At 54.2% G+C, this 22,498-nt stretch overlaps 10 protein-coding genes across 10 annotated transcripts; 3 read left to right on the top strand and 7 right to left on the bottom strand.

Moving 5' to 3' along the window:
* Window positions 1-542: 542 nt before the first annotated feature.
* On the top strand, window positions 543-1,932 carry PG997_009826 (aminocarboxymuconate-semialdehyde decarboxylase; the record flags this gene model as incomplete). The annotated part of the gene is made up of 2 exons (XM_066814141.1): window positions 543-1,578; window positions 1,643-1,932. 2 exons carry the CDS (start codon window positions 543-545, stop codon window positions 1,930-1,932), a joined length of 1,326 nt encoding a protein of 441 aa, XP_066666103.1.
* A 261-nt stretch (window positions 1,933-2,193) lies between these two features.
* Window positions 2,194-2,668, bottom strand: PG997_009827 (YjgF-like protein; the record flags this gene model as incomplete). The annotated part of the gene is made up of 2 exons (XM_066814142.1): window positions 2,194-2,445; window positions 2,492-2,668. 2 exons carry the CDS (start codon window positions 2,666-2,668, stop codon window positions 2,194-2,196), a joined length of 429 nt encoding a protein of 142 aa, XP_066666104.1.
* Window positions 2,669-3,548: 880 nt separating this feature from the next.
* On the top strand, window positions 3,549-5,531 carry PG997_009828 (aldehyde dehydrogenase domain-containing protein; the record flags this gene model as incomplete). The annotated part of the gene is made up of 6 exons (XM_066814143.1): window positions 3,549-4,054; window positions 4,104-4,119; window positions 4,215-4,332; window positions 4,459-4,826; window positions 4,921-5,034; window positions 5,121-5,531. The coding sequence occupies 6 exons, from the start codon at window positions 3,549-3,551 to the stop codon at window positions 5,529-5,531; spliced, it is 1,533 nt and encodes a 510-aa protein (XP_066666105.1).
* A 554-nt stretch (window positions 5,532-6,085) lies between these two features.
* PG997_009829 (glycosyl hydrolase family 47) lies at window positions 6,086-7,867 on the bottom strand (the record flags this gene model as incomplete). The annotated part of the gene is given in 3 exon segments (XM_066814144.1): window positions 6,086-6,203; window positions 6,220-7,052; window positions 7,091-7,867. 3 exon segments carry the CDS (start codon window positions 7,865-7,867, stop codon window positions 6,086-6,088), a joined length of 1,728 nt encoding a protein of 575 aa, XP_066666106.1.
* An 812-nt stretch (window positions 7,868-8,679) lies between these two features.
* PG997_009830 (ring finger domain protein) lies at window positions 8,680-10,759 on the bottom strand (the record flags this gene model as incomplete). The annotated part of the gene is made up of 5 exons (XM_066814145.1): window positions 8,680-8,720; window positions 8,775-10,137; window positions 10,200-10,281; window positions 10,556-10,580; window positions 10,756-10,759. 5 exons carry the CDS (start codon window positions 10,757-10,759, stop codon window positions 8,680-8,682), a joined length of 1,515 nt encoding a protein of 504 aa, XP_066666107.1.
* A 2,230-nt stretch (window positions 10,760-12,989) lies between these two features.
* Window positions 12,990-15,488, bottom strand: PG997_009831 (uncharacterized protein; the record flags this gene model as incomplete). Its single annotated transcript, XM_066814146.1, has 1 exon — window positions 12,990-15,488. One exon carries the CDS (start codon window positions 15,486-15,488, stop codon window positions 12,990-12,992), a length of 2,499 nt encoding a protein of 832 aa, XP_066666108.1.
* Window positions 15,489-16,743: 1,255 nt separating this feature from the next.
* Window positions 16,744-17,752, bottom strand: PG997_009832 (uncharacterized protein; the record flags this gene model as incomplete). The annotated part of the gene is made up of 3 exons (XM_066814147.1): window positions 16,744-17,242; window positions 17,323-17,437; window positions 17,593-17,752. The coding sequence occupies 3 exons, from the start codon at window positions 17,750-17,752 to the stop codon at window positions 16,744-16,746; spliced, it is 774 nt and encodes a 257-aa protein (XP_066666109.1).
* Window positions 17,753-18,549: 797 nt separating this feature from the next.
* Window positions 18,550-19,068, bottom strand: PG997_009833 (uncharacterized protein; the record flags this gene model as incomplete). Its single annotated transcript, XM_066814148.1, has 1 exon — window positions 18,550-19,068. One exon carries the CDS (start codon window positions 19,066-19,068, stop codon window positions 18,550-18,552), a length of 519 nt encoding a protein of 172 aa, XP_066666110.1.
* An 860-nt stretch (window positions 19,069-19,928) lies between these two features.
* PG997_009834 (Maf-like protein) lies at window positions 19,929-20,792 on the bottom strand (the record flags this gene model as incomplete). The annotated part of the gene is made up of 2 exons (XM_066814149.1): window positions 19,929-20,684; window positions 20,769-20,792. 2 exons carry the CDS (start codon window positions 20,790-20,792, stop codon window positions 19,929-19,931), a joined length of 780 nt encoding a protein of 259 aa, XP_066666111.1.
* A 1,123-nt stretch (window positions 20,793-21,915) lies between these two features.
* On the top strand, window positions 21,916-22,477 carry PG997_009835 (uncharacterized protein; the record flags this gene model as incomplete). Its single annotated transcript, XM_066814150.1, has 3 exons — window positions 21,916-22,021; window positions 22,085-22,283; window positions 22,357-22,477. The coding sequence occupies 3 exons, from the start codon at window positions 21,916-21,918 to the stop codon at window positions 22,475-22,477; spliced, it is 426 nt and encodes a 141-aa protein (XP_066666112.1).
* Window positions 22,478-22,498: the final 21 nt, after the last annotated feature.

A 22,498-nucleotide genomic window follows, 5' to 3' on the forward strand; every position in this document is an offset into this window, starting at 1 on the left:
CTGAAGTGCCTTGCCGGTGAGATCGAGCTGCATCCGGGCACCAATTAGAGCGAGCTGGTGCAGCCCGACTTGGACATGCCCATGCTAGGATGAGGTCACCGGACAGACCGGTAGGCGGTGTGCATGATGTGTTTCTGTTTATGAATAGAAATGCCATGCAATCAGAAACGAAACTCCCCTGCGAAACTCAAAAAAACCAGGCCCAAGAAAATAACGGAAGGCGGGACCGGAACGCGGATACAGTGCTGGATTCCTCGGAGGAAGCGACCACGGGAGGCATCACGCTGCACATCATCTCAACGTAAAATGTACAAGAGGAAGGCATGACCGCTCCCATGTCTAAATCCATAATGCCCATGCCTATACTCGAAATTTGATTCATTGAGCACATTACATCTGAAATAACCTCCTTCTTACCAACGCCCACTAATTATCAAATACCGAGACATTTACTTGTCACATACCCATCGCCGTACCTACCCGTTAATGTTGCAAACCGTTTATAAACAACATATATAAACTGTTCAGCACAAAACGTGAACATGGCACCGTCCAAGATTTCGGATTACGAAGATAGTTGCTGCACCAGCACAGGATGTGTCACTACTGCCAAGAACGCGGCCAACCGCCCCGTGGACGGGTCTTCCTTATATCGCATTGACATCCACACCCACATCATGCCGTCTTCACTGCCGGATCTCTCCTCCTATCCCACCAACTCGCCCACGGACCCCTGGCTGAGCCTGCGGCCCTCCAAGAGCGGCAAGAGCGACGAGATCGACATGTACGTGGGCGACAGCTTCTTCCGGACCGTGGAGCCCAACTGCATCGACGCCGAGACCCGGATCCGCGAGATGGACGCCGCCGGCGTGGACGTGCAAATCATAAGCACAGTCCCCATCCTGTTCTTCTACGATGAGCCGGCAGAGCCCGTCACGGTGCTGGCGCGCGCCCTCAACGACCACATCGCTGAAACGTGCCAGCGGTATCCGGACCGGTTCGTCGGACTGGCCACGGTGCCGCTGCAGGACGTGGACGAGTCAGTGAACGAGCTTGAGCGCTGCAAGGGCCTAGGCCTTGTCGGTGTCGAAATCGGCACTACGGTCGGAGACATGAATCTGGACGATCCCGCCTTGGAACCCTTCTGGGCTGCGTGTGAGCGGCTCGGCATGGTCGTCTTCGTGCACCCGCTAGGGTACGCCCTGCCCAAGGAGAACAAGAAGCGATGGTCCAAGTACTGGGGCTCGTGGCTCGTGGGCATGCCGTCCGAGACGGCGCTGTCCATCCTCGCGATCACGGGCTCGGGGGTGTTGCTGCGGCACCCGCGCCTGCGGTTGTGCTTCGCCCACGGCGGTGGCGCGTTCCCAGCTCTGTTGGGAAGGATCCAGCACGGATACGACTGCCGCCCCGACCTGGTGGCGGTGAACTCGGGGGGCGTGTGTCCGGCCGACCATGTGAGCCAAGGCGCTTTCTGGGTTGATTCTCTCGTGCACGATCCCGACTTGCTCGAGTTTCTCTGCAAGAAGATTGGGTCAGACCGTGTTGTCATGGGCTCGGATTACCCATTTCCCTTAGGAGGTAAGCAACAGCCGCAATCCGGTATTCAAACGTATAAGGAGGAAATGACTAATGAATTCTGCAGAAGTCCCAGTAGCCGGAAAGATGCTGTGTGCTGAAGATCAACTATCCAGGTTCCTGACGTGGGAGCAAAGGGCGAACATGCTATCCGGAAATGCCATTAAGCTTTTCAACCTCGGCTCAAAATTCGAGAGACGTTTCCAAGAGAAACTTGCTGGGTTTCAACTAGACCTGCAGCCCGCGAAAGATACGCCTGCGAAGTCGAAGGACACGTCCATGAAAAAACTATGGTGGAGCTGGAGCACTTGGAGGTGCAACCGCTGGTGGCAAACTAGAAGAACGATTAACCCCTGAATGAGTGTACGTAGCGTTGCGTTTGCGTTTAAGATGTTGGACATGGTTTATCCAATTTGTCAAATTGTACATAATTTTACGATGCGCGATGGGTTCATTTATAACGAGCGACTTGCTGATGGAGATATCAATGTTGGTGGGCGCACAGCCCATCCGACCTCCATGCCTGTCTTACAAGAATGAATTTACTGAATCGACCAGTCGCTTTTCAACTTCAACGTCCGACCACTTTCCATACTTCTGGACCCCAGACAGATCCGATCACGGCCACAGCGCCATGCACTTGATCTCCACATTCAGCTTCGGGCTCGGCAGTGCGGCGACCTGGACGCACGTCCGGGCGGGCGCCGCCGCCTTGTCGGGCCAGACCTTGTTCCACTCCTCGTTCATTCCCGCATAATCACCCGCGATGTCGGCCAGGAACACGGTGGCGTCGACGACGGCCTCGAGCCCTAGGGCGCCGCCCGTCGCGCCCCGCAGGATGGTGCCGATGTTCTGCAGCACCGCCGCCGTCTGTTCCCGGATGTCTAGCGTGTGTCCTCGTGGCGGCGTCGGTGACGCACCCGGCGTAGGTGCCGTCCCCGCGCCGCGAGGAGGTGCCGGAGACGTAGATTACGCGGGGGCTGCCGGGGATCACGCGGGCGTGGGGGTAGTTTGCTAGGCCTTGGGCGGCGGTGGCGGGGAGGAGGTAGGGGGTGCCGTTGGGGGATGTTTGGGTTTCTGAGGAGGAGGCCATGGTGAGAGGATGGCTGGGTTTGCCGACAGGAGTCTGGGAGGAGGTTTTGTTTATTTGCTTGGGTGAGATATGTGCCAAGGAGCTCAAAGTGAGCTTGTGCCGACGATTTTGGATGTCTGATGTATAATCAGTCACACCCAATCTCCTGAAGGTTGTGTTTGATTTTGGAAGTAATGATTCTCTTTGCTTTGCCCTTGCTTGTGACCTGCTCTGCGTCGAATTCGAACAAGTAAGTGACTCTGTCTGATCGCTCTTTGGGTTCCGGGTTGTATCGGTTATACCGACCGCAGCCAATCATGTGGTCCCCTTTCCGCTTCCGCACTTGGAGATCCGAGGTTTTTAGTGCATCCGAAATATAGTGCCGTACCCCAATTCCCCAGCTTCCGCGATCGACCATGGATGCATCAGTGCAGTAGCATTTCCCCCTCCATCCCCTCGTGCCGTGCCGCACCCTACCTCTCGGTTTGGCCATTTTAAATGGATGAAACGGTTTGATGCTCTCAAATTTTGATGATTTCGCAAAACAACAACTGAGTCGTATGAAGTGGCTGAATACATGCTGAGCATAAGAAACCGGATAAGAAAGATATGTTTCAAGAGACTTGACTGCAAACCGCTCCCTTTCTCCTTACAGTGGTATACTCCAAATCGTATATGCATGTAGTTAGCTGAGTACCCAGGGTACATGCAGCTATTGGCCATCCCATGCTAGGTTGGAGTGGTTCCTACTCCGTACAAGGTTCCGTATCTCCAAGCCAACCCGAGGCCGACTTAAAGCGAGTTGGACGGCGAATCACTCGCTTCCTTGAATCGAAAACATCAAACCATTGTCGTTGGCATTGACAGGAGATATAAACCTACAATTTCCAGTGAAGCAGCTATGGGATCGATCCAGAAAGGAGAAGACAGTTCCGAGTTTGGCAGCTCTGTCATCCAAGATGTGTGGCTGTGCGACACCTTGGAGAAAGCCGAGGCATTCATCGCCTCGCCACACCATGCATCGTCGTCGTCGGACGAGGGTGGCCGATATAAGATAAAGATGCAGAACTATGTCGGAGGCTCGTTCACAGAACCGCCATCGACGAGCACAACAACAGCAACAGCAACGTCACAGTATATCGACGCCGTCGACCCGAAGACGGGCAAGACGTTCGGCCAGGTCCCCATCAGCAGTGCCGACGAAGTGGAGCACGCGCTCCGGGCTGCGACCGACGCCTTCGGGCCCTGGTCCACCACGCCGGCGGCCGCGCGGTCCAAGCACCTCCAGCGCGTGGCCCAGCTGATCCAGGAGCACCGCGAGCTGTTTGCCGTGTGGGAGAGCATCGACCAGGGCAAGACGCTGGAGAGGGCGCGGGTCGAGGTCGATCGCGCCGTGTCCAACTTCAAGTAAGGCCCATCTCGTCTAACCGTATAAGCACCCCTGAACCATGCACAGAGTCCCTCAACTCAGAGTGAATTGTGGTAGGCGCGGAATAAGAAGTAAACAGTCTGACATGAGTATTCATAAATTAACAGCTATTTCTCGACATATATACTGCACCAACAGACGGCCGCCCGCGTGGTCGACGGCGCCAATATCTTGACGTACGAGCACCGCTCCCCTGCGGGCGTGTTCGCATTGATCTCGCCATGGAACATGCCGTTATATCTACTGACGTGGAAGAGTAAGTAATCAAATGAGTATTGATAAAAATCATGCACTGTTTTGTTCTCCCGAGATACTCTCATGCCACGTACCATTCTCGCTCGAAGTAGGAAATAAACCGTTCATCCGCTGACCATACTCGCAGTGGCCCCCTGCCTAGCCTTCGGCTGCACCGCCGTCGCCAAACCCTCCGAAGTGACGTCCATGACGGCCTTCCTGCTCTGCGAGGTGTTCCGGCGCGCCGGCCTGCCCGCGGGGACCATGAACGTCGTGTTCGGGGATGGCGCGACGACGGGGTCGGCGCTGGTGCGCAGCCCGCTCGTGAGGGGCGGCGTCTCCTTCACGGGCGGCACCGCGACGGGCATCCAGATCCGCCGCGACACGGCGGACCAGATCTACAAGCACCTCTCGCTCGAGCTGGGCGGCAAGAACCCCACGCTCGTGTTCGGGGACGTCGAGATGGATAAAGCGGTGCAGACGGCGGCCATGGCGGCGTTTGAGAACCAGGGCGAGGTAGGTCTCCTTTCTTGGCTTCTCTCCCATTCCCCATCATTGCACAGGGGTTATACTACTGAACGCTGAACCGCTGACGAACGCCTTCCCTTAGATCTGCCTCTGCGGATCCCGCATCTACGTCCAATCCTCCATCTACGACGACTTCGTCGCCGCCTTCACCGCCTACGTCCAAGCCAACTACAAGTGCGGCGAGCGTGTCGGCGCCGTCGTCTCGCACCAGCACTACACCAAAATCCGCTCCTACCTGCTCCTCGCCCAGTCCGAAGGCGCCACCTTCCACTCCACCATCAGCACCTCCCCCTCCCCCTCCACCGAGAAGCTCCCGCCCGCGGACCCGGCCGGCGGCTACTGGATCCCCCCACCATCCTGACCGACGTCCGGCCCGGCTCGCGCCTGCTGCAGGACGAGATCTTCGGCCCCGTCGCCACCATCAGCCGGTTCGCGACCGAGGACGAGGCCGTGCGCCTCGCCAACGACAACCCCAACGGCCTGGCCGCGGTCCTGCTGACGCGCGACGGGGCCCGGATGCGGCGCGTCGGCGAGCGGCTCGAGGCCGGGCTGGTCTGGGTCAACTGCTGGCTGGTGCGCGAGCTCGGCACGCCCTTTGGCGGCATGAAGAGCTCCGGCACCGGCCGCGAGGGCGGCGAGTACAGCCGCGACGTCTTCACGCACGTGCGGACGCTGCATATGCCGCTGCAGTGATGGCATCTGCATGACCCGGGATGTAAGGTCACACTTGGCGGCGGAATATATGGCTGATGGTTTTTACGGCGTAATAGGCAATTAGGCAAATTGTTGAAACTGTATCATGGATGAGAGGCTGTTGGATGAGAATGTAGCAATAATCACGACGTAGTCCACTGTATGTCGAATACAAATGTCATTACTAGTGTTATCCTGAACCTGTATATACAGCCACACTCACTCGTGGGGTATGGTATAACTACTTCTGCAACCCATCAAATCGTCCCCTTGGCTGCCAATGCCCATTGATGCTGCTGAGCTATCGCGAAACTTCAGGTCGCTATTATGGCTCGTCGCACCCAGGTCAACGCATGACTGCAGATAGGTATCATCGCTCAACCACCCCCAATGTGAATATCAAAATCGTAATCCAAAGAAAAAGCCAACAACGCCTAATCTCATGCAGCGATAGAATCATTACAAATGCATGCATGCTAATGCGTCTCTCATCTTCCCGTATCATCTCGTCTCGCCCCCAAAAAACAAAACTCCCTCGCTGAACTTTAGCTGGGTTAGGTATATGTAAAGAATCCATGTGCGACCGGCCGCAGGAACGGGTGCGCCTCCGTGTTGAGCACGTATTTATCCAGGTCGATGAGGTCGGGCGGCGAGAAGATCAAGAAAAAAGTACTTGAGCGTCTCGGACGTCCAGAAGCTCTCCATCGAGTCCTGCTTCTCCGTGTCGGCCGCCTTCGCCACCGTCACGTCGCTGATGGCCGAGAATGCTAGTTTCGTCTCCGTGGCCTTTTTGATCGACTGGAACATCCTCCAGGCCATTTCTTGGTATTCCGGGTTGCCCGTCATGCGGTACATGAAGAAGATGCTCTCGATCGCTTCGGGCCGTAGTATGTATTTCGGGTCCATCGTGTTCTTGAACCCCTGCGGCAGCCGTCTGTCCGCCGTTCCTTCCCAATACTCCTCATCCCACGCGCACGGCTCCAAGCTGGGGCACGGATACAGTGTGAAGGTTTCGGGCATAATACCTATGGGGAAGGCGTTGTACGCCCAAGCGCAACCCCGGGCGATTTTCTCCGCAATTTTAACATGTTCGGGAATGTTGAACAGCTTCCCGCCCAAGCCAAACATGCCACCTACAAAGCAGCCCAGATGTTGTCCCTCGGCCTCGAGCTCTGGGCCTTCCTGCGAACTAACGTAAACCGAGCCGGTGAAGAGGATGTCGTCCTGGTTGGGCGTCATGGGCCTGAACAAGAGGTGCTTCGTCACGGCATCCATGGCGTTCCGGTACATCTTCTCATACATGGGCTCCAGCCCGCCCGTCATTGCGTACATCTTGGGCAAGTACTCGTACAGCGAATCGGCCAAAGCCCCGAGGGTGAAGCCCCGCTGGCCGGAGAAGTCTAGGTTGCGCATGTTGAGGAACGTGGGCCACATGCCCGGCAGCCTCGTCGAGTTCTGCGTCTGGTCGAGGACCCGGGCGACCCGGTCGATCGCGTCGTAGTATTTATCCTGGCCGGTGAGCTGCGCCAGCCGGGTGAACCCAAGCCGGACGAGGTGACAGCGGCGGATGGATCGTGGACGCCAGGGACCAGCAGCCCTTCTTTTGCGAGGTCGAAGTCCAGGAAGAACGGAGGCATGCGATTGTCCGTGTCGTAGCCCGAGTACAGCATATCGCCGAGCTCAATGGCCTTCTCGAGCAGCGCAGCCTCCTTGCTGAGATCGTAGGCGCTGAGGAGGCCGCCCAGGTGCCGGATGGTCGTCTCGAAAAAGTTGCACGCCGTCTCCTTCGTCTTGGACCAGTCGAGCGTCACGGCGGCGGCGGCAGCGTGGCGGAACTCGTCCTTCAGGTCCATAATCCACAGGGTGTCGAGCGAATCGACCAAAGTGGCCGCCCAGCCTCCAAACGTATCCTTGCCCTCGCCCGACACGGGCGTGAGCTCATCGTACATCCACGCATGTTTCTTGTAGCTATCCCAACTCTTCAGAAAGGCATTTCGTATCTCGGCGCGACGGCTCTCGAGGACTTGGAGCCGCTCGCGGCTGGGCGCCTTGTCGGAAGCGAAGTCGTGCTGGAACTTGGGCAGGCTCTTGGGCGAGCCTCGCGGGAGAGGGGTCAACTTTGCGACGGGATTGTGCTCGGTCAGGGTCGACCAGTCGAAACTGCTCCGGAAGTACTGGAAGCCGTACAGGTCCTCGCGCGGCTTGGGGATGAAGATGACGAGAATGTACAGAACAACAATGGCAGCGACGACGGTAAGAAGTCGCGTTGGCCTCCGAAAAAGCGCAGCCATGGCGACGTGGTTTTGTTCGGTCAGCCGTACGACATCTTGGTGCATTAGGATGGCAGGCTCGAGAGCGAGCCTACGTAATGTATGTATGTATAGCAGGTACCTCGTAAGAAGTGTTTTAGCAGTGTCTGTGGATGACCTCCGTAGCATGTACGTAACGGCCGACGGATCGCTACGGGGCGTGAGGCGCTTTTGTTTGGGGGAGAAGGGTTGGAAACAGCGCCAAGCCAGATGGCGCCGCAATCCCCCGTCCTGGCCAGGGCCGTCTGGGCCGTCCAGGGTCCTCCGACAAGGATACCGCTACCAGCCTGCAGCCTGAGCGCCCCTGGTCAGAAGCCTGGTGTCACTGGCGTCTGTCAGTACGAGGCATGGGCTGGGCGCCCGCAGCAGCCAAAACCGGTACATAAGTCAGCCACCTCACCTGCTAACCTAGTCTCTGGTCTCTTGCCAAACACTGGCCGTGCGACCCGACTTCTTTCAATTGACTTTGATATTCGTTTGAAGTCTTGTTCAAATTACAGTACTACAAGTATATGCATTCAGATTCGACTGAGATACAGTCTTTCTCTATATATAAAATCAATCAACTTCCCAGAGAAGAGGGGTATATCCAATCCAAACAATACTCCAAGTCGCCTGGTAGCCCAACCCGTAGGTACCAAATTCCAAAAAGGCTCATCCCGTGCCTGTTCGTCCTTTCTTTGCCGGACTTTTCCTTTTTTAACTACACACACATGCAGGTCGTAGATGCTCGTTATCACTCCAACCCAATGAAAAGAACTCCGCCAATATGCTAATGGACCTTTTCACCTCTCCAATGCATGATGCTATAAGGACAACGATAAACCGGGGTTCGAAAATCATTTGAACCCCGGAAAGACGCGTTTTGCAGCCAGTCTCCCTGCACTGAGTCAGTACCACTCCAACGCAGCTGCAAGGGCAAATTGCAACTTACAAGGAGGTTTGCCGTCATCACTCGACGTCTCATCGATGGGGATGGCAAGTTCTTGCATTCGCTGCCGAGAGACGTCTAGGCCTGGTTCTCCCGGCCTCCCGGTGGCCAATTTGACCCTTTCTGGCACCTCGATCGGGCTCAGCTCCCCGGTCGGAGAGGAAGGATGACTGTACGCCGTCTTGATCAAACTGCTTCTCGAAACCCTCCTTTCCCGAAAGGATTTGGCTTTGGGTGACTTTGCGGTGCGGGGCCGTAGTCTCTGCGTGGCCATCTCACGCCGGGCCATGCTGTTTGTGATTTTGGGGCAATATCCTCTTGGGAGCATCGATGTCCTACAAATAGGACACAGAGAGCTGATTTCGCCGAGGAATTCATCAATACATTCGGGATGGAAAATGTGGCCACAGGGTAGCTCCCTGATAATAGTACTGTTCGATTCGAAGTGATCCAGGCATATCAGGCAGGTTGGCTGATAGTCAGTCCGTGTATTGATCTTTGCTGATATAGAACTTGGAGAGGCATGCGTGAATGCTTGTTGGATCCCGTCCGGAGTACGAGGTGGTGTGCCTGGGGGAGGAATGGGCGCGTCATAACTGTAGGTGAAAAGAGGAAATGTCTCGATGTACTCGGCGGGAACATGGAGTCGTTTGATACCCAAAGCTTCAAGGTCCGTTTCACCAGCCATCACCCGGCGCCGGAGTGATTCACGTCGCCGACGTTGAACGTAATGCATCAGCAGTGATGTACCGCCAATGACGAAGACTAATACGCTGACGATAGCTATGATGCAGATCCATAGGCCTGGGAAGGTGTTGTTCGCAGAGACATTGAGTCTTGTCCAGACTCGTACGTAGTCACGAGGGTCAGGGTTGTATATCGCTGAAATATTATCGCCAAAAGGGACTTGGTCAAGTTTTCCCGAGTATAAGCTGAGCTGCGTCATCAGTTCAGCTCCCTTGCCGCCAGAAATAGCGTAGATCGGGTAATGGTGGCTATTTTTCCACGAGCCGTCTCCGTCAAGTTGCCAGATATCGTCATCAGCAGATGGTGGCGGGGCATAGTCGCCGTCAGGCTGGTAAAATATAAAGGCCCGAAGGGGGTCTGAGCGAGCCTCGTCAAGGAAAGACATGGCGCAGTCTGCATTGATCCATGGTGCTATGGCGATGAGGTTGTAGTTCGTCGGCGGAAGGTTTGTCTGCCGCGTGACATTTGCTGGAAGGATTGTGTCGACGACATTCTGGCAGGGATCGCCCGGTGCAAGGTCCGGGACATAAAGCAGACCCTGGATTATGCCGTTGCCAGTAGGTGCAAAGTTGCTCGAGAGTGTCGTGAAGTTCTGTCCGAGCACCTCGAAGTACGATGGCTGTATGCTATGTGAGAACGGGTGTCCAGAATCTGTTGTCAGAGCCGACCAGCTTGACTTACCGCCGCAGAGGCCGTGAGGTTCCGAACAATAGTGCTAGGGTTCGCCTTGCCTTCAGAATAACTCGGGCTACTGAACAGAAGCCTATTTGTTTCAATTAGTGTTGGTTCTGGGATTTCTCAAAATGCGCTGCCTGAGGCAATAATTGCGATCGACGGCGGCGAGGTCCACAGGCGTTCAAAGACGATTGCATCCAGTAACATGCGCCGAGGTGTGTTTGCAAGAAAACATAGAAGGCACTTGATGATTATACAATACCAGTATCATGCTTCAACACATCTAGTATTGCGATGGAGTTGCGATAGGGGGCTTGGCAATGGGGATGGGGGACGAAAGAAGCTTTGCTTGGCAGACATACACATCATTCCGAATTTCGTTGAGCGCTGTGAGACGTCAGTTTGGGTTGCCAAGACATTGGCATGGGTGCCAAGATGTCGCCGAGCCTGGGGAAGAATAAGGGGACTCCATGCGCGCGCGGGGTCTTAGATTGAGAGACAAATTGCAGCTGTAGTCTGCAAACCGCGACTGGAGGGAGGCCAAGAGAGAGATCCGACTTACACATGCTCGAAAATCATATTTGTCGACTTCTTGGGCTCTGTCCAAGCCCGCCAGACAACATGCAGAGTGCGTTGCGTGGCTGGCAGCAGTGCCGGCGTTGCGGTCCAGCAAATAAAACGAGCGTCGAAGAAGCAACGTCACCAGATTGGACAGTACCAGTATCCTCCCTCGTTGGCGGGCAATGGGCGCAAAGCTCTCGGACTGAACAGAACGCGGGTGAGAGAGGATGCAATGCCAAGCGAAAGTGCCAAGAGAAAAAACGGAATGAGAGAATGGGGGGGGTTGTTAGACTCTGAAATTGAAAGTCGCAAGGCAGGTGGGTATACATAACCATGACCAAATCCTCCTCTCAGCACCAGCACTTGAGCACTCCCGCGTACCCGACTACTACGCAGGCTACAGTACCAGCGAGACGGACGGGCATGGGCTAGATGGGGAAGCCATCGGTGGGTGGCACCATTTAACCAATTAGTTCTGACCCGCTGTGATGATCTTGGGTCAATAGTTTTTGTGGCTAGGCCCTATCCCGACAAGCGGGCAGGTGGGTAAAAGCTTGCTTTCGGTCAGCTACTCCAGCCAGTAAGACGACTCTCCAAGCATCCTGCCAGCCTGCCTTGTCAGTCACACATGTGCGAGGGCACCGGCACCAGTCACTGACAAGGGCGCTGCCCAAAACTGCAAAACTGCTTCTCAGGTATCAGTCCGAGATACACGCATAGTCGCACCAACTTCGAACCTGAGTGGTGAACGCAAAGATGGGATTGTGGACGGATGTTGTACATGACTGAGGAGCCCTTTTCACAAAGGTGGTTGGCGGGAATAAGGAGAAGGGTGATTCTTGCCCTTCCGCCTCAAGTGACAAGGTTTGGGAGAGGGGGTATCCGCTGGCATTGAGACGACGTCCTGTCCGATTCGATGCCATGCGGTAGTGGCTCGCTAACGGAGCCCTTGATGCAAGACTCGCTTCTGACAAAAAGCTTGTCTTCACCTCACGTCTGTCTCTGGAAGGCCTATGAACGAACTGTGCAGTTGAAGAGCGTGCCTTAGGTTGGCGGGTACAATGATGAACCTCCCCAATCAAGCTGCATAGGGGCCGACGTCATTTGTCGACAATTGGCGACGCTGTTGGTTTTGGGGAACCCACAGACGCTGCATGAAAAGTGACTGACACGCTGAAACAGGCCGGGTCTCCCGGCCCGAACAGAGATGCTCGAGAACCAACGCAGTCATGACAGTCGTACTATTGCAAGGCATCAAATTTCACCCGTGTCTCGTTTTGGATCGAGGAGAAGTTCACGCTCAGTGCCCATCGAACGATTCGGGTCACGATTCTTTTGCTCATCGGCTCGACAAGGACTGCCAATTGCTTCATGCTAACCTAACCCAGGATGGAAGATATCCTGAAGGTTCACCTCATGGAAGGTTCGCTCAACCGCCCCACATGTAACAGCTGATGACTCGCGGGGCTTCTTGGATATATCCATCGAATGAGTACCTGATCGGCAAGCTTAAATGATAACCTACTTAACACGTAACTCACCACGAGCAGTAATCCGGGTTCTACACAAGTCATTAGGCATGTGGCTGCTTTTCGTCAACCGGCAACGTGCACGTACCTTCGCCGCAAAAAGGGCATATGTAACTGTAACCAGCACTGACTGCAGACGTCCGGTGTAAGCTGGAACAAAGCTGGTGCCACGGTAATAACAGCTGTGAAGTCGCATGACGTAGCAATAAACAGATAGCAGACGCAGCGAGTGTTGCATGCCAAAGTTAGGTAAAACTGCTTGCCTTGTATATACCCGGGGCTAATCTCAAATATCCGACGATACCTTCAATAGTTTATGCGGTTAATCTCTACGCCATCAACATGCAAGTCGGTTGGAGACCATTGAGTTCGATTACTGTGCAAAAGGGTTCAACGCAACCTGGTTACGACAGGCATTACAAGATACCATACAGACTGAAGCAAAGAGGGATGGCAACGACGCTTGTTCTTGTGTAAGGAACTCTTAACTTTAATTTCAGTGCTACCCCGGTGACACATTTCAGAGTTCACAATTTTATTGCAAACATTGGGGACACTTGTACGAGGTGTCAATCTGATTAAAGGGGTAAAGTTGCGGAGAAGGCCGGCTACTGGCGAGTATCATGAGTCGAGAGCTGTGACACCTATCAAGCATGATCAAGGAAAACACCGTCATTGTATTCAAGTGTGTATAATCCTGCCTAGCCTACTCCTCCAGCCGTAATGCCTCGGTATAGACAACCATGTCACCATCATCGCTGTCTTCCATCTGGATGCCGGCGAAGTCGTCCTCGTCTTCGCTGCCGACGTCATATCCAGAATTCCCTACATCGAGCTCCGAGTATGGTGGTGGCGGAACGTCGATGCTTGATGTGCTGCCCGCAGCTACATGGAAATTCCCCATCGCCACGGGGGAGAGTGCAATAGGTGCAATCGGTTGTTCGCGAGTCTTGTTAGGACCATCGTCCTTTTGCTCCTCGGCGACTTTGATGCCCGCTGCTTTGTCATCACGTACAGTCGTGCCGCTCCTCTGTCCCTGGAGATTCTTGACATCCAGGTCAAACTTCTCATTGGCCAAGGCTTTCGCAGTGTGGTTGGAGGGACCAATATATGACTTGTCGTCGATATCGATCAGGTTGCCCATCTCGGCAAAGTCGTCATTGTGAAGCAGTATAGCATCCTGTTCCTTCTCAATCGCGGCCTGCCCGTCCTTGACATTGGGAAACCCACAGCGTGTCAGAATCTTGGGCATAAGGTCGGGGTACCGAAGATGACCTGTGACCTCGGCGCTGAGATCCAGGTTCTCGACCCCTTCGACTTCATCGCTGATTGCTTGCAAGCCGGCAATGCCCAGTTGTGCGCTCGTCGCTCGATATAGGAACGCGAGGATGTAGTCATTTTCCGAGTAGACGTTGAACAACTTGCCCGAGACGACGGTCCTCATCATTTGCCAGTGGCCCGGGTTAGACGGAACTGGTGCTGCGACAAGCACGACCGAATCCACTAGCCCAAAGGCCTTTTTCTCGGCCAGCGATCTCAAGCAGGAGTAGATGACGCGTGCGCCGAGAGAGTAACCCACCAGAGTAACTGGTCGTTCACCTTGTACTTTGTTGATCAGAGCATCGGCCAGGACCTTGCCCGCCTTTTCTGACCTGTTCCGGGCCAAGCTGAAGGGGTTGTCGATGTTTGTAGCCATACCAACAAGATATGCTGGCCACAGAGCTGACCACAACGAGACCAGCACCGTTCTCTTTAGGATTTCGGTTTTGATGGCACCCCAAGCATAAGAACTGACAAGCTCAGTGAGTTCAGAACCCAGAGACAGGAGGCTGTCCATTTCGTATCGAAGAGCAAAGACCTCGGACTCGTCGCCTAGAGCCCGCCACGGCTTCGTCACGTCTGCTGCTTCCTTGAGCCAGCCGTTGACGCCGATCGTGACACGCAAGCGGCGATCATCGGGAGAGTCCTTCTTCCACTTATCGCCCCATTCTGCTTTGAGCGGAAGGAATCGAAAGTCCTCGACCTCCTTGGCATATTGGTCCACCTTTTGTCCTGTCATCCCAGCCCCGAATGCTCCGAAGATGGTGCCAACCAGGGCACCATTCATCCAGAAGATACCGAGGAAGCTGGCCAGTCCGCCGAGCCCGACGCCTCCCATTAACCCGCCTATAGCTCCAGCTACGACGGGGGCAGCCAGACCTCCTGTGATACCAATCACGGCAGCTCCGGCAACGCTTGCCAACCCAACTTTCCAGAACCGACTGCTCTGATTTGCCTCTCTGCGTTTCTGGGCCTCTGCTTCAGCAGACATGGCATCCGCCTTCTGCACCGATTCCACCATAGTCGTCGCGATGGCGATCTCCTCGCTGTCTAAGAATATCGGCGGGATCTCCATGGCCGAGGAAAGGTAGCAAGCCAAAGCCCGGGAGTAGGCCGAGTAGTTGCCGATGGCCAGCAGCAACAAGAGGACGCTGCTCAAGGCCTCCTTGCGGTCGTCCAGCGGGATCGTAGTGAGCCGGGTCGGGATAGGGTGATAGACGCTCTGGAACGCAGGCACGTTGAGGGCGTTCGCAGCGACTTGCTGTGCGGCAGGCAGGCTACCACCCTGTTGCGCCTCCGGAGCTGTTGCCGTCCCCGCGTCTCCGAAACTCAGCAGATCCTCACCCTCCGCGGGCTCTTCGGTCTTCTTCTTCACGAGGACATCTGCCCGCTTACGGCGCGCCTCGAGTATCTTCTGGTCATCGGGGCTCGCCACGACCTCCTTCAGCTTGGCGAGGACCTCGGCGCGCCAAGAGTCAAAATGCGCGAGCGCCGCTCTACGCAGGCGGATCAGCGCTGGGCTAGGTGGCGCGCGACTCTGCTGTTGCGAGCTACTGCGAGAATTATTCTCGTCCTGCTGCAATATTGACGAAGAGGAGTCAGCATCGCTGCTGCGCGTTGCAAACAGAGGTGTGGCATCACTATTGGCCTGTTGCTGCTGCTGCCGCCGCGAAGACGAGGACGACAGGGGACGCGCGTTGCCGGCAGCGGCAGCGGCAGAATTCCGTGCCGGTGATTCGTCGGGGCTGCTGTTGCTACTCTGCGGCAATTCGAGCTGACTGCGCATATAGGCCGTGGTTTCAACGACGAGGGCGTAGAAGGCCTTTCGCCGCGCGCCGTTCAGCACCACGAGCAGCTGGCGCGGTTCGGTGCTGAGGGGCGCCATGGTTTGTACTCATTTGCATGCAGTCTATTTTGTACGTACAAGCCAAATCCAAAGAAAATGGGACGGGCGATACTTGGGATCTACGATCTCAGGATTTTTATAGGGGATATGTCTATATACAGCAATTCTCCTTTCGCGTGCCGTAATGGCATGTTGTTGTTGCCGTTCGACCTATCTCGATCTAGGCAGCAACTATTTAAAATTAAAATAGAAACCAATCGGGACCGAAACCCCACCACTTGTGGAATTGGCCCCCGAACCAAGTCGACCGAGTACAACAGCTGTTATATACAGACTCAATCATAATAGGCTGTAAGCCATCATTGGAATCATTGAAAACCGGGGAGGGCAATTTGATTCTCTGCTTCGTTACCAAGCCATGCCAGATCAAATAGAGCAGGTTGCCGGAAGGCCTTAAGAGGCGAACTGCACGTGAGCCATTTCTGTAGGTACAGAACCTCTGCTGACGCCAAGCATCTTGGGGCGGGTAATACGGCATGGCGCGTTAGCGAGGTGTGTGCCCCTGAGGGTACGCAGAGTGCTTGCCCGTCTAGTATTGATAGCCGACTTTCAACACCAGATGGCTGGATTTTGGTTCATCTTGGAGCGAGAGATTCAAGACCATGCCTTTGTCCGGCAAAGGCCACTGGTGTAAAGAAGGGGCTTGAATGTCTGTCTTTTTCAGAACCCAATATCATTGCCTAACTCACTCGTCTTAGCGGTGGTCAGGCTCGGCTCCTGAAGGCAGATGTAAAAGACTAAGGATCGAATCCGTGTTATCACATTTATTGTGATTTGTACGCACACTTATTGACAGACAACTCCAGGTATCGATGGTTAAGATATGGTATTAAAAGGTAGCCGCATCGGTATGAGCGCTCACCTTGTAAGCATAGATATCATAATCTAGGGACAACTTTCAAGAGATTGTCGCCTTGCTCTGCTGGGCAGCGCAAACTCCAGTAGGATGAGAGTTAACCGTGATAAGTGCCACCCAGCCCCGATCACACCGTGTCGATAGATCCGGCCTTTTGGCCGTGGGTCGTATCTGCGCGAGTCGGATACCGGTCGAACACGGGGAGTTCAGACCCTGTTTCATCGCTGGGCAACACCTGATGCATCCTGGCCCGCTGTCGTTCTCGGTAGGCGTGCCAGATAGGGGCAAAGCCGTGGCTACCAACCCGATACCACACTCCAGGACGGACCAGATTAGCAGGCCACCAATAACGTATGCTAGAAACATGCCAGTCCATCGTCAGCCACGAGTCGCAAACAGAAGAGAGATGTCCTCCTTACCCTCTCTATTCTTCGAGTTTTCAGCTATTGCCGCGTTGTAATCCATAACGTATGGTATGCGCAACAGAGTACATATCGAAGCCAGGGCGCCCAGGCTCAACACGATGCCTGCGGCCAACTTCTTGCGGACCGGCATTGACGTGCGCCACAGCATGTAGGCAGGAAACAGGGAGCAGAGCCAGTCGGTCAAAATCGTGGTGACGGTGGAGAATGATGCGATTATCACGATAATGTCCTCCGAGGCGCAATCTGCAGTCTGATGTACGTCCGTGTCCCAGTTGGCTTCGATGGGTCGACATTCGCCCATGGTTCCGGCCTCTGTCACGACGAATCCGACCACGGTGATGCCGAGGATGCCGAAGACGCAGCGCCGGTAGCTGCGAATGGGGCCGGCGATGCGGAGGAAGAGAATGCACACGGCGCTCTTGATGCAGACTAGCACGCCCGAGTAGAGAATCCTGACACGCGTCAAGTCAGTAAAAGTCTTGCGGGGAACATGCGGTGTGGAAACCGAAAGAAAGGTCCGAAGGCGGCGTACATGGCGATGAAAAACGTCACTCCCAGCGACTCGTTCAGGTCCTTGGGCTTACTGCCGCTTGTAGGTGTCTCGACTTGGGCGCCGATCCCAACAAAGGTGCCATATCCACAGGCAGCTGTGAATCCAAGGTACAAAACCTAGACAAGGTCAGAAAATCGCACCGGGTAATGAAGAACTCGTCTCATCCATTTGGGCCTTTCTCTACTGTCATCCCCTTGCGACTTTCCTTACTCCCCTTCTCTACAACCAACCAAGTAGTGGTGTACTTACCAGACCCGAAGCAACAAACAGGTCGTCCCAGCCCAACTTCTTCTGCCGTAACCGATAAAAAGAGTCGAATGCCCACGAAGAATGTCGCAATAAATGCCGAGACGACACTGGAGAGCAGAAGGGACAGGCTGAAGCTCTGTGGTTCCAGTAACGCCGCCATGGTTTGCGTAAAAGGATAGAGATAGAAGGAGCGGTCTTGGATTTGTGTAGCCCACCGGGCTTGAACCCATATGTAGGACTCCTTTTCAAGGGTGCCAAGCGCAGGCAAGCGATTATTTTCTGTCTTGCATACACCGTTTGCTAAAAAAACATGGGATGGTGCAACGATCATGTCAGTGCCCGTTTATAATCAGGGATGCCATGACGAAGTTATTGCCGTGGACTGCGACAGTCTATGCACGACAGGATTTCTCGCTTAAACCAACTGGGTATGACTTCAGTTGCATTCACATTACGAGAAAACTGACATTGTCTGATCACTGCACTAGCCAGCATACATGGATACTCGTTTGTCACCATGCTTCTGACAATTCTTCTGAGCCTGCAGTCAAGCCAATGTCTCGCTCAAGATGACTTATCACTCGAATGTTCGATGCCTCTTGAAACCTGTTTATTTTGTTCTCTCAAACATAGGGTGGTTGCCGAACGCACCTCAATGGTCCAGACGAGGTTCTCTAATATTCCACCCCCTGTTATTGTATCAAATCCGCTGAACATACCGTGAGATATCAACTCCAGCAGCCTCATTAACACAACCTCAACCTTTTATAGCATATCCGCATAGAATTATGTGCCTTCCCAGCCCGAAATGTCGCAAAGCTCTTGTCTGTTGTCCTCATCAGCCATTGTTCGCATTACTCTTTCAATCAGTTGGCAGTGACACAGGTTACTCACAGGTGAAAGCGAAAGCCATCCGAATCTACCAGACAGGGAAAAGTCTTCAGAGTCCTCAGTTTCTTACTCAGAATCGTCGTCGACTTCGGAGTCAAGCAGCTCTTCAATCTGCAAGGGCTCTTCAGGCAGTCTCTTCGTCAGGGAACCAAGATAGCGAGTATTGGGTGCCTTTTCGGGAAACAATTCCAGAAAATGCATAGATCGAGGGTAAAGACGTAGGATAGGTTCGTCTCCATCGAACATTGTCTTGCAATGGACCTCATCCATGTTGATATAGAGGTGGCCCTTCGGGATGTACGAGATCGTGTAAATCCGTCTGTAGATGTGGTAAACAGCCAGCTTCGTGTCGTAGAACTTAAGGGCTGCAGCTCGACCCTCCACGGTGACGCTGAGCAGAGGAGAGATGAGTTGAATCTTGGGCCGAACACATGGCGCCCCGTGGTGCATAAGGATGGATCGAGAATTGCTCTCATCCTTCAGGAACTCTTTCCAAATCATTCTTCGAAGCTCCAGAGGCAGCTTGGTGAAATAGGGGAAGACCTTCTGGGTCTTCATCTTAATATTCTTGGTGGTCTTGTTCATGGTTTTGATTGCAGCGCCGACCAGGAGCCGACTGGTGACTGGGGCGTATGAAAGAGTTGTGGAAGCGACGACGATGGTAATATCTATCAGCAGTGGAAAGAAAACGAGTACTTATGCAAGTCGAGCTGCATTCACCTTTCTAGTTATGAATATACCAATGATTTCTTACAACCATTCACCAGACGAAAAGTACACTCTCCCGTCGTCGCCGTTGCCAGACTATATCTATGCTATGTTGAATATCACTGGTTACCCATCGCTGTCCTGCGGCCAGCTAAACTATCCCCAGGTATCCCGTCTACCCAGTCAGCAAATCGAGCACCACGAAAGCCAATTCGGCGATGGGACCTAGCATGCCCACTTTCAGCTCAGCAGGAACGCCCCTATGTATTGGTATACATGTAGTCTGGGGAAGGGATCATTAACTACCCCAATAGCTATATGAGCAACGTCCTGCATGTTTATGGTTTGATTGATTTGCTTTTTTCTATATGACTAGTACTATGGAATGCAGTCGACACTGGTGGCAAAGAACAAATATAAGGTTACGCAAACTGGCAGTGACCCCGTGCCAACACAAATGGGTATCAAATGGCATGTTATGGTTTAGAAATGCAATAAGGATGTATCTCATTGGGCGACCTGGCTTTTACATCGAACCATATCTATATCCGTATGTATCTCCTCGCCAACTTTTGTGTTCACATATCTCCTAGACCCCGGCGGCAATGAGACGAATGTAAATTAACCACCATAGACCATCTGGCTCCTGCTTCGTGCTCGTTGCCGAGCTTTAGCACACGCATAGCCCATGACTCAGAGATAACCAGAGATAACCATTTTCATAAGCCCCCATATCATTATTCGTCATCCTCATCATCCTCATCTTCCTCCTCCTCTTCACTGTTTTCCTGCCCCTGCTTGAAGACAACCTTTTCGCACAACTGCAGCATCTGCCGCACCGGCAGCCCCACGACGTTATCCACGCTCCCCTCGATCTTCTCGATAAGCACCATCCCCGCGAGGCCCTGTATCGCATAGCCGCCGGCCTTGTCGACGCCCTCGCGGGTCCGTACGTAGCTCTTTATGACGTCGTCGAGCAGGCCGTCGGCCTCCTTGGCGAAGTAGACCTTGGTCTCCTCGACGTGGGTCTCGATCTCGTAGCCCGGGTGAGTGGCCTCCTCCTTGGGGGCGAGGCAGCAGATGGCGCTCAGGACGCGGTGGACGCGCGTGTCGCGCAGGTGCTGCAGCATGCGGATGTGCGCGGCCTCGCTCGCGGGCTTCTCGAGGATGCGGCCGTCGCGCGTCACAATGACCGTGTCGGCCGAGATGACGAGGTCCGGCTCCTCGCCCTTGGCGACCGCGCGCTCGTACACGTCGAGGGCCTTCTGCCGCGCCGTCGCCGCCACGTACTCGAACGGCACCAGCGTCGACTTGCACAGGTCCTCGGGCAGCGTCGACGGCACCACCTGGAAGTCGGTCAGGCCCAGCCGGTGCAGCAGGGCTTTCCGCCGCGGCGAACCGGAGGCCAGGATCACCTTGTGGCTCTTCATGTAGGTCAGGATGGGGATCTCGAGTGGTGGCGGCGGTTTCCGGGTGGGAAGCGGCCCGGCGGGCTGTCGGACGGGCAGGCCATGTTTTCGGGCGGCGGCGTCGTAGTCGGGGGAGGGTCCGACGGTGTGCCGTCGGGGTTACTCGACAGCAAAGGCTTTTTTCTCGCTCATCGTGGTGTCGTGAGGCGTCGCTCTTGACTATATCTCTCACTGATTTCCCTTGTAATACCTCTCAATGGCTACTTGGCAACTGAGGCCAGAGCTTGGTTCAATGGCAGGGGATTGGAAGCTGAAGGTTGAAGAAAGCTCGTGGTGGGGTAGGTGATGCAGGTACGTCAACTAAAACTTTACCTACCTCCTGTAGCAAGCTTGCAAGCGTAGTAGAAGCGGGCAAGGCTTGACTTGGCCTCGTCTCCCCTATGTTTCTTCTGAATTACATCCTATGCATCCATATTGCTTTAGACTTCTTCTTTTGAACGCATAACTGGCCTTCCTTTGCAGAAAGTAGTTTCTTGACTTGTATGCTGCTCTTGTACCTTTGGCAAATGGGATTTCTGAAATGCCATCAACAGCTTGCGCTGGCCTGAATCAGTGAACGACCCTGGCTGGCTGGCGGGGCACGCATTGGCAAAACCCCCGATCAACCATTTTCACGACCAAAAACAGCCAACCTTCCACAAACACAACAACGGCCACAAGATCGAGGCGCTGGCCGCACTTGAAGCATTTATCCAAGTGTCTTATCAAGTTAAGTATACTTCAAGATAATATGCGAGCGGCGTAATAAGCATACCGAACTGTAGATATATGGTCAAATGCAGCTTTTGCTGCTAGACCTGGTTAGTCCGAAGTCTTCTTAGGTAATTGAAGACAAACTTCTCTGGATGTTGGAACACCCTCGAGTCGCCTCATGGCGGCCACTAAATTTGGCCTACAGGGGGTCTCAATTCCTAGCTTGGCAAGTATGGGGGCGGGGCATCTTCATCACATGCACGTTTTGTCAGACGAGATCAAAGCTTGATCGCGACCTTTTCGCGACTTCCCTTTTATACAACTCTCTCAGTAAGATGAAAAAATATACCCAAATTCAAGTGAAGATTGAACGCTATAACGCTTCTGCTTCTTGTCCTCTTTCTTGACCACTGTTACTCTCCCACATTTCATACGTAGTATGAGTTGCTTCTTGCCTACTGTATGTGATTGCATGGTGGCTTACACTTGTCGGAATCGCATACCAGACTGGCAATCTACACACTAGGGAAAAAGAAGACAAACACTCTACGCACAAAGAGCCATGGCGGAAAAATCGTCGCAGTCCCCGAGTCCCGGTCTCAACGGTCAAGGCGACGAGAAGCCGCGCTTGACCGAGGAGGAAAAGAAACAAAATCATATCGCCTCTGGTACGCGCTCAGGACCCAGAACTCTGCCAAGGCCGACATCGTGATCGCTGACTTCCGAATCAGAACAGAAGCGGCGGCAGGCTATCCGCGACGGGTTTGATCGCCTTTGCGAACTGGTCCCAGGCCTCGAAGGGCAAGGGCGCTCCGAGGGCCTGGTCTTGAAGCGCACCGTCGAATTCATGCGTGAGCAGCTTGAGCGCCGTCGCCAGCTGGTCCTTGAGAAAGAGGCGCGGGGCGAATATGTGGACGACAAGATGCGGGAGTGAGTCCCAAAGCCGTCCTCCAAATAGGATGCCCGTCACAGTTATGTATGTCACTAACAACGTATGCACTAGGCCCGTAACCATACTCGAAAGGCTCGAGCAGAGGGACCGAATACGAGCGGCGGAACGTGGGAATAATGAGGAAGAGGATGATCATGACGAAACGGTCGGCTTTACGAGATCAAGCTCATAAGAGCGGTTCCATGGTTTCATT

Source organism: Apiospora hydei (assembly GCF_038363865.1).
Source record: "Apiospora hydei strain CBS 114990 chromosome Unknown utg000007l_segment0_segment0, whole genome shotgun sequence".
NCBI classification, from domain to species: Eukaryota; Fungi; Ascomycota; class Sordariomycetes; order Amphisphaeriales; family Apiosporaceae; genus Apiospora; species Apiospora hydei.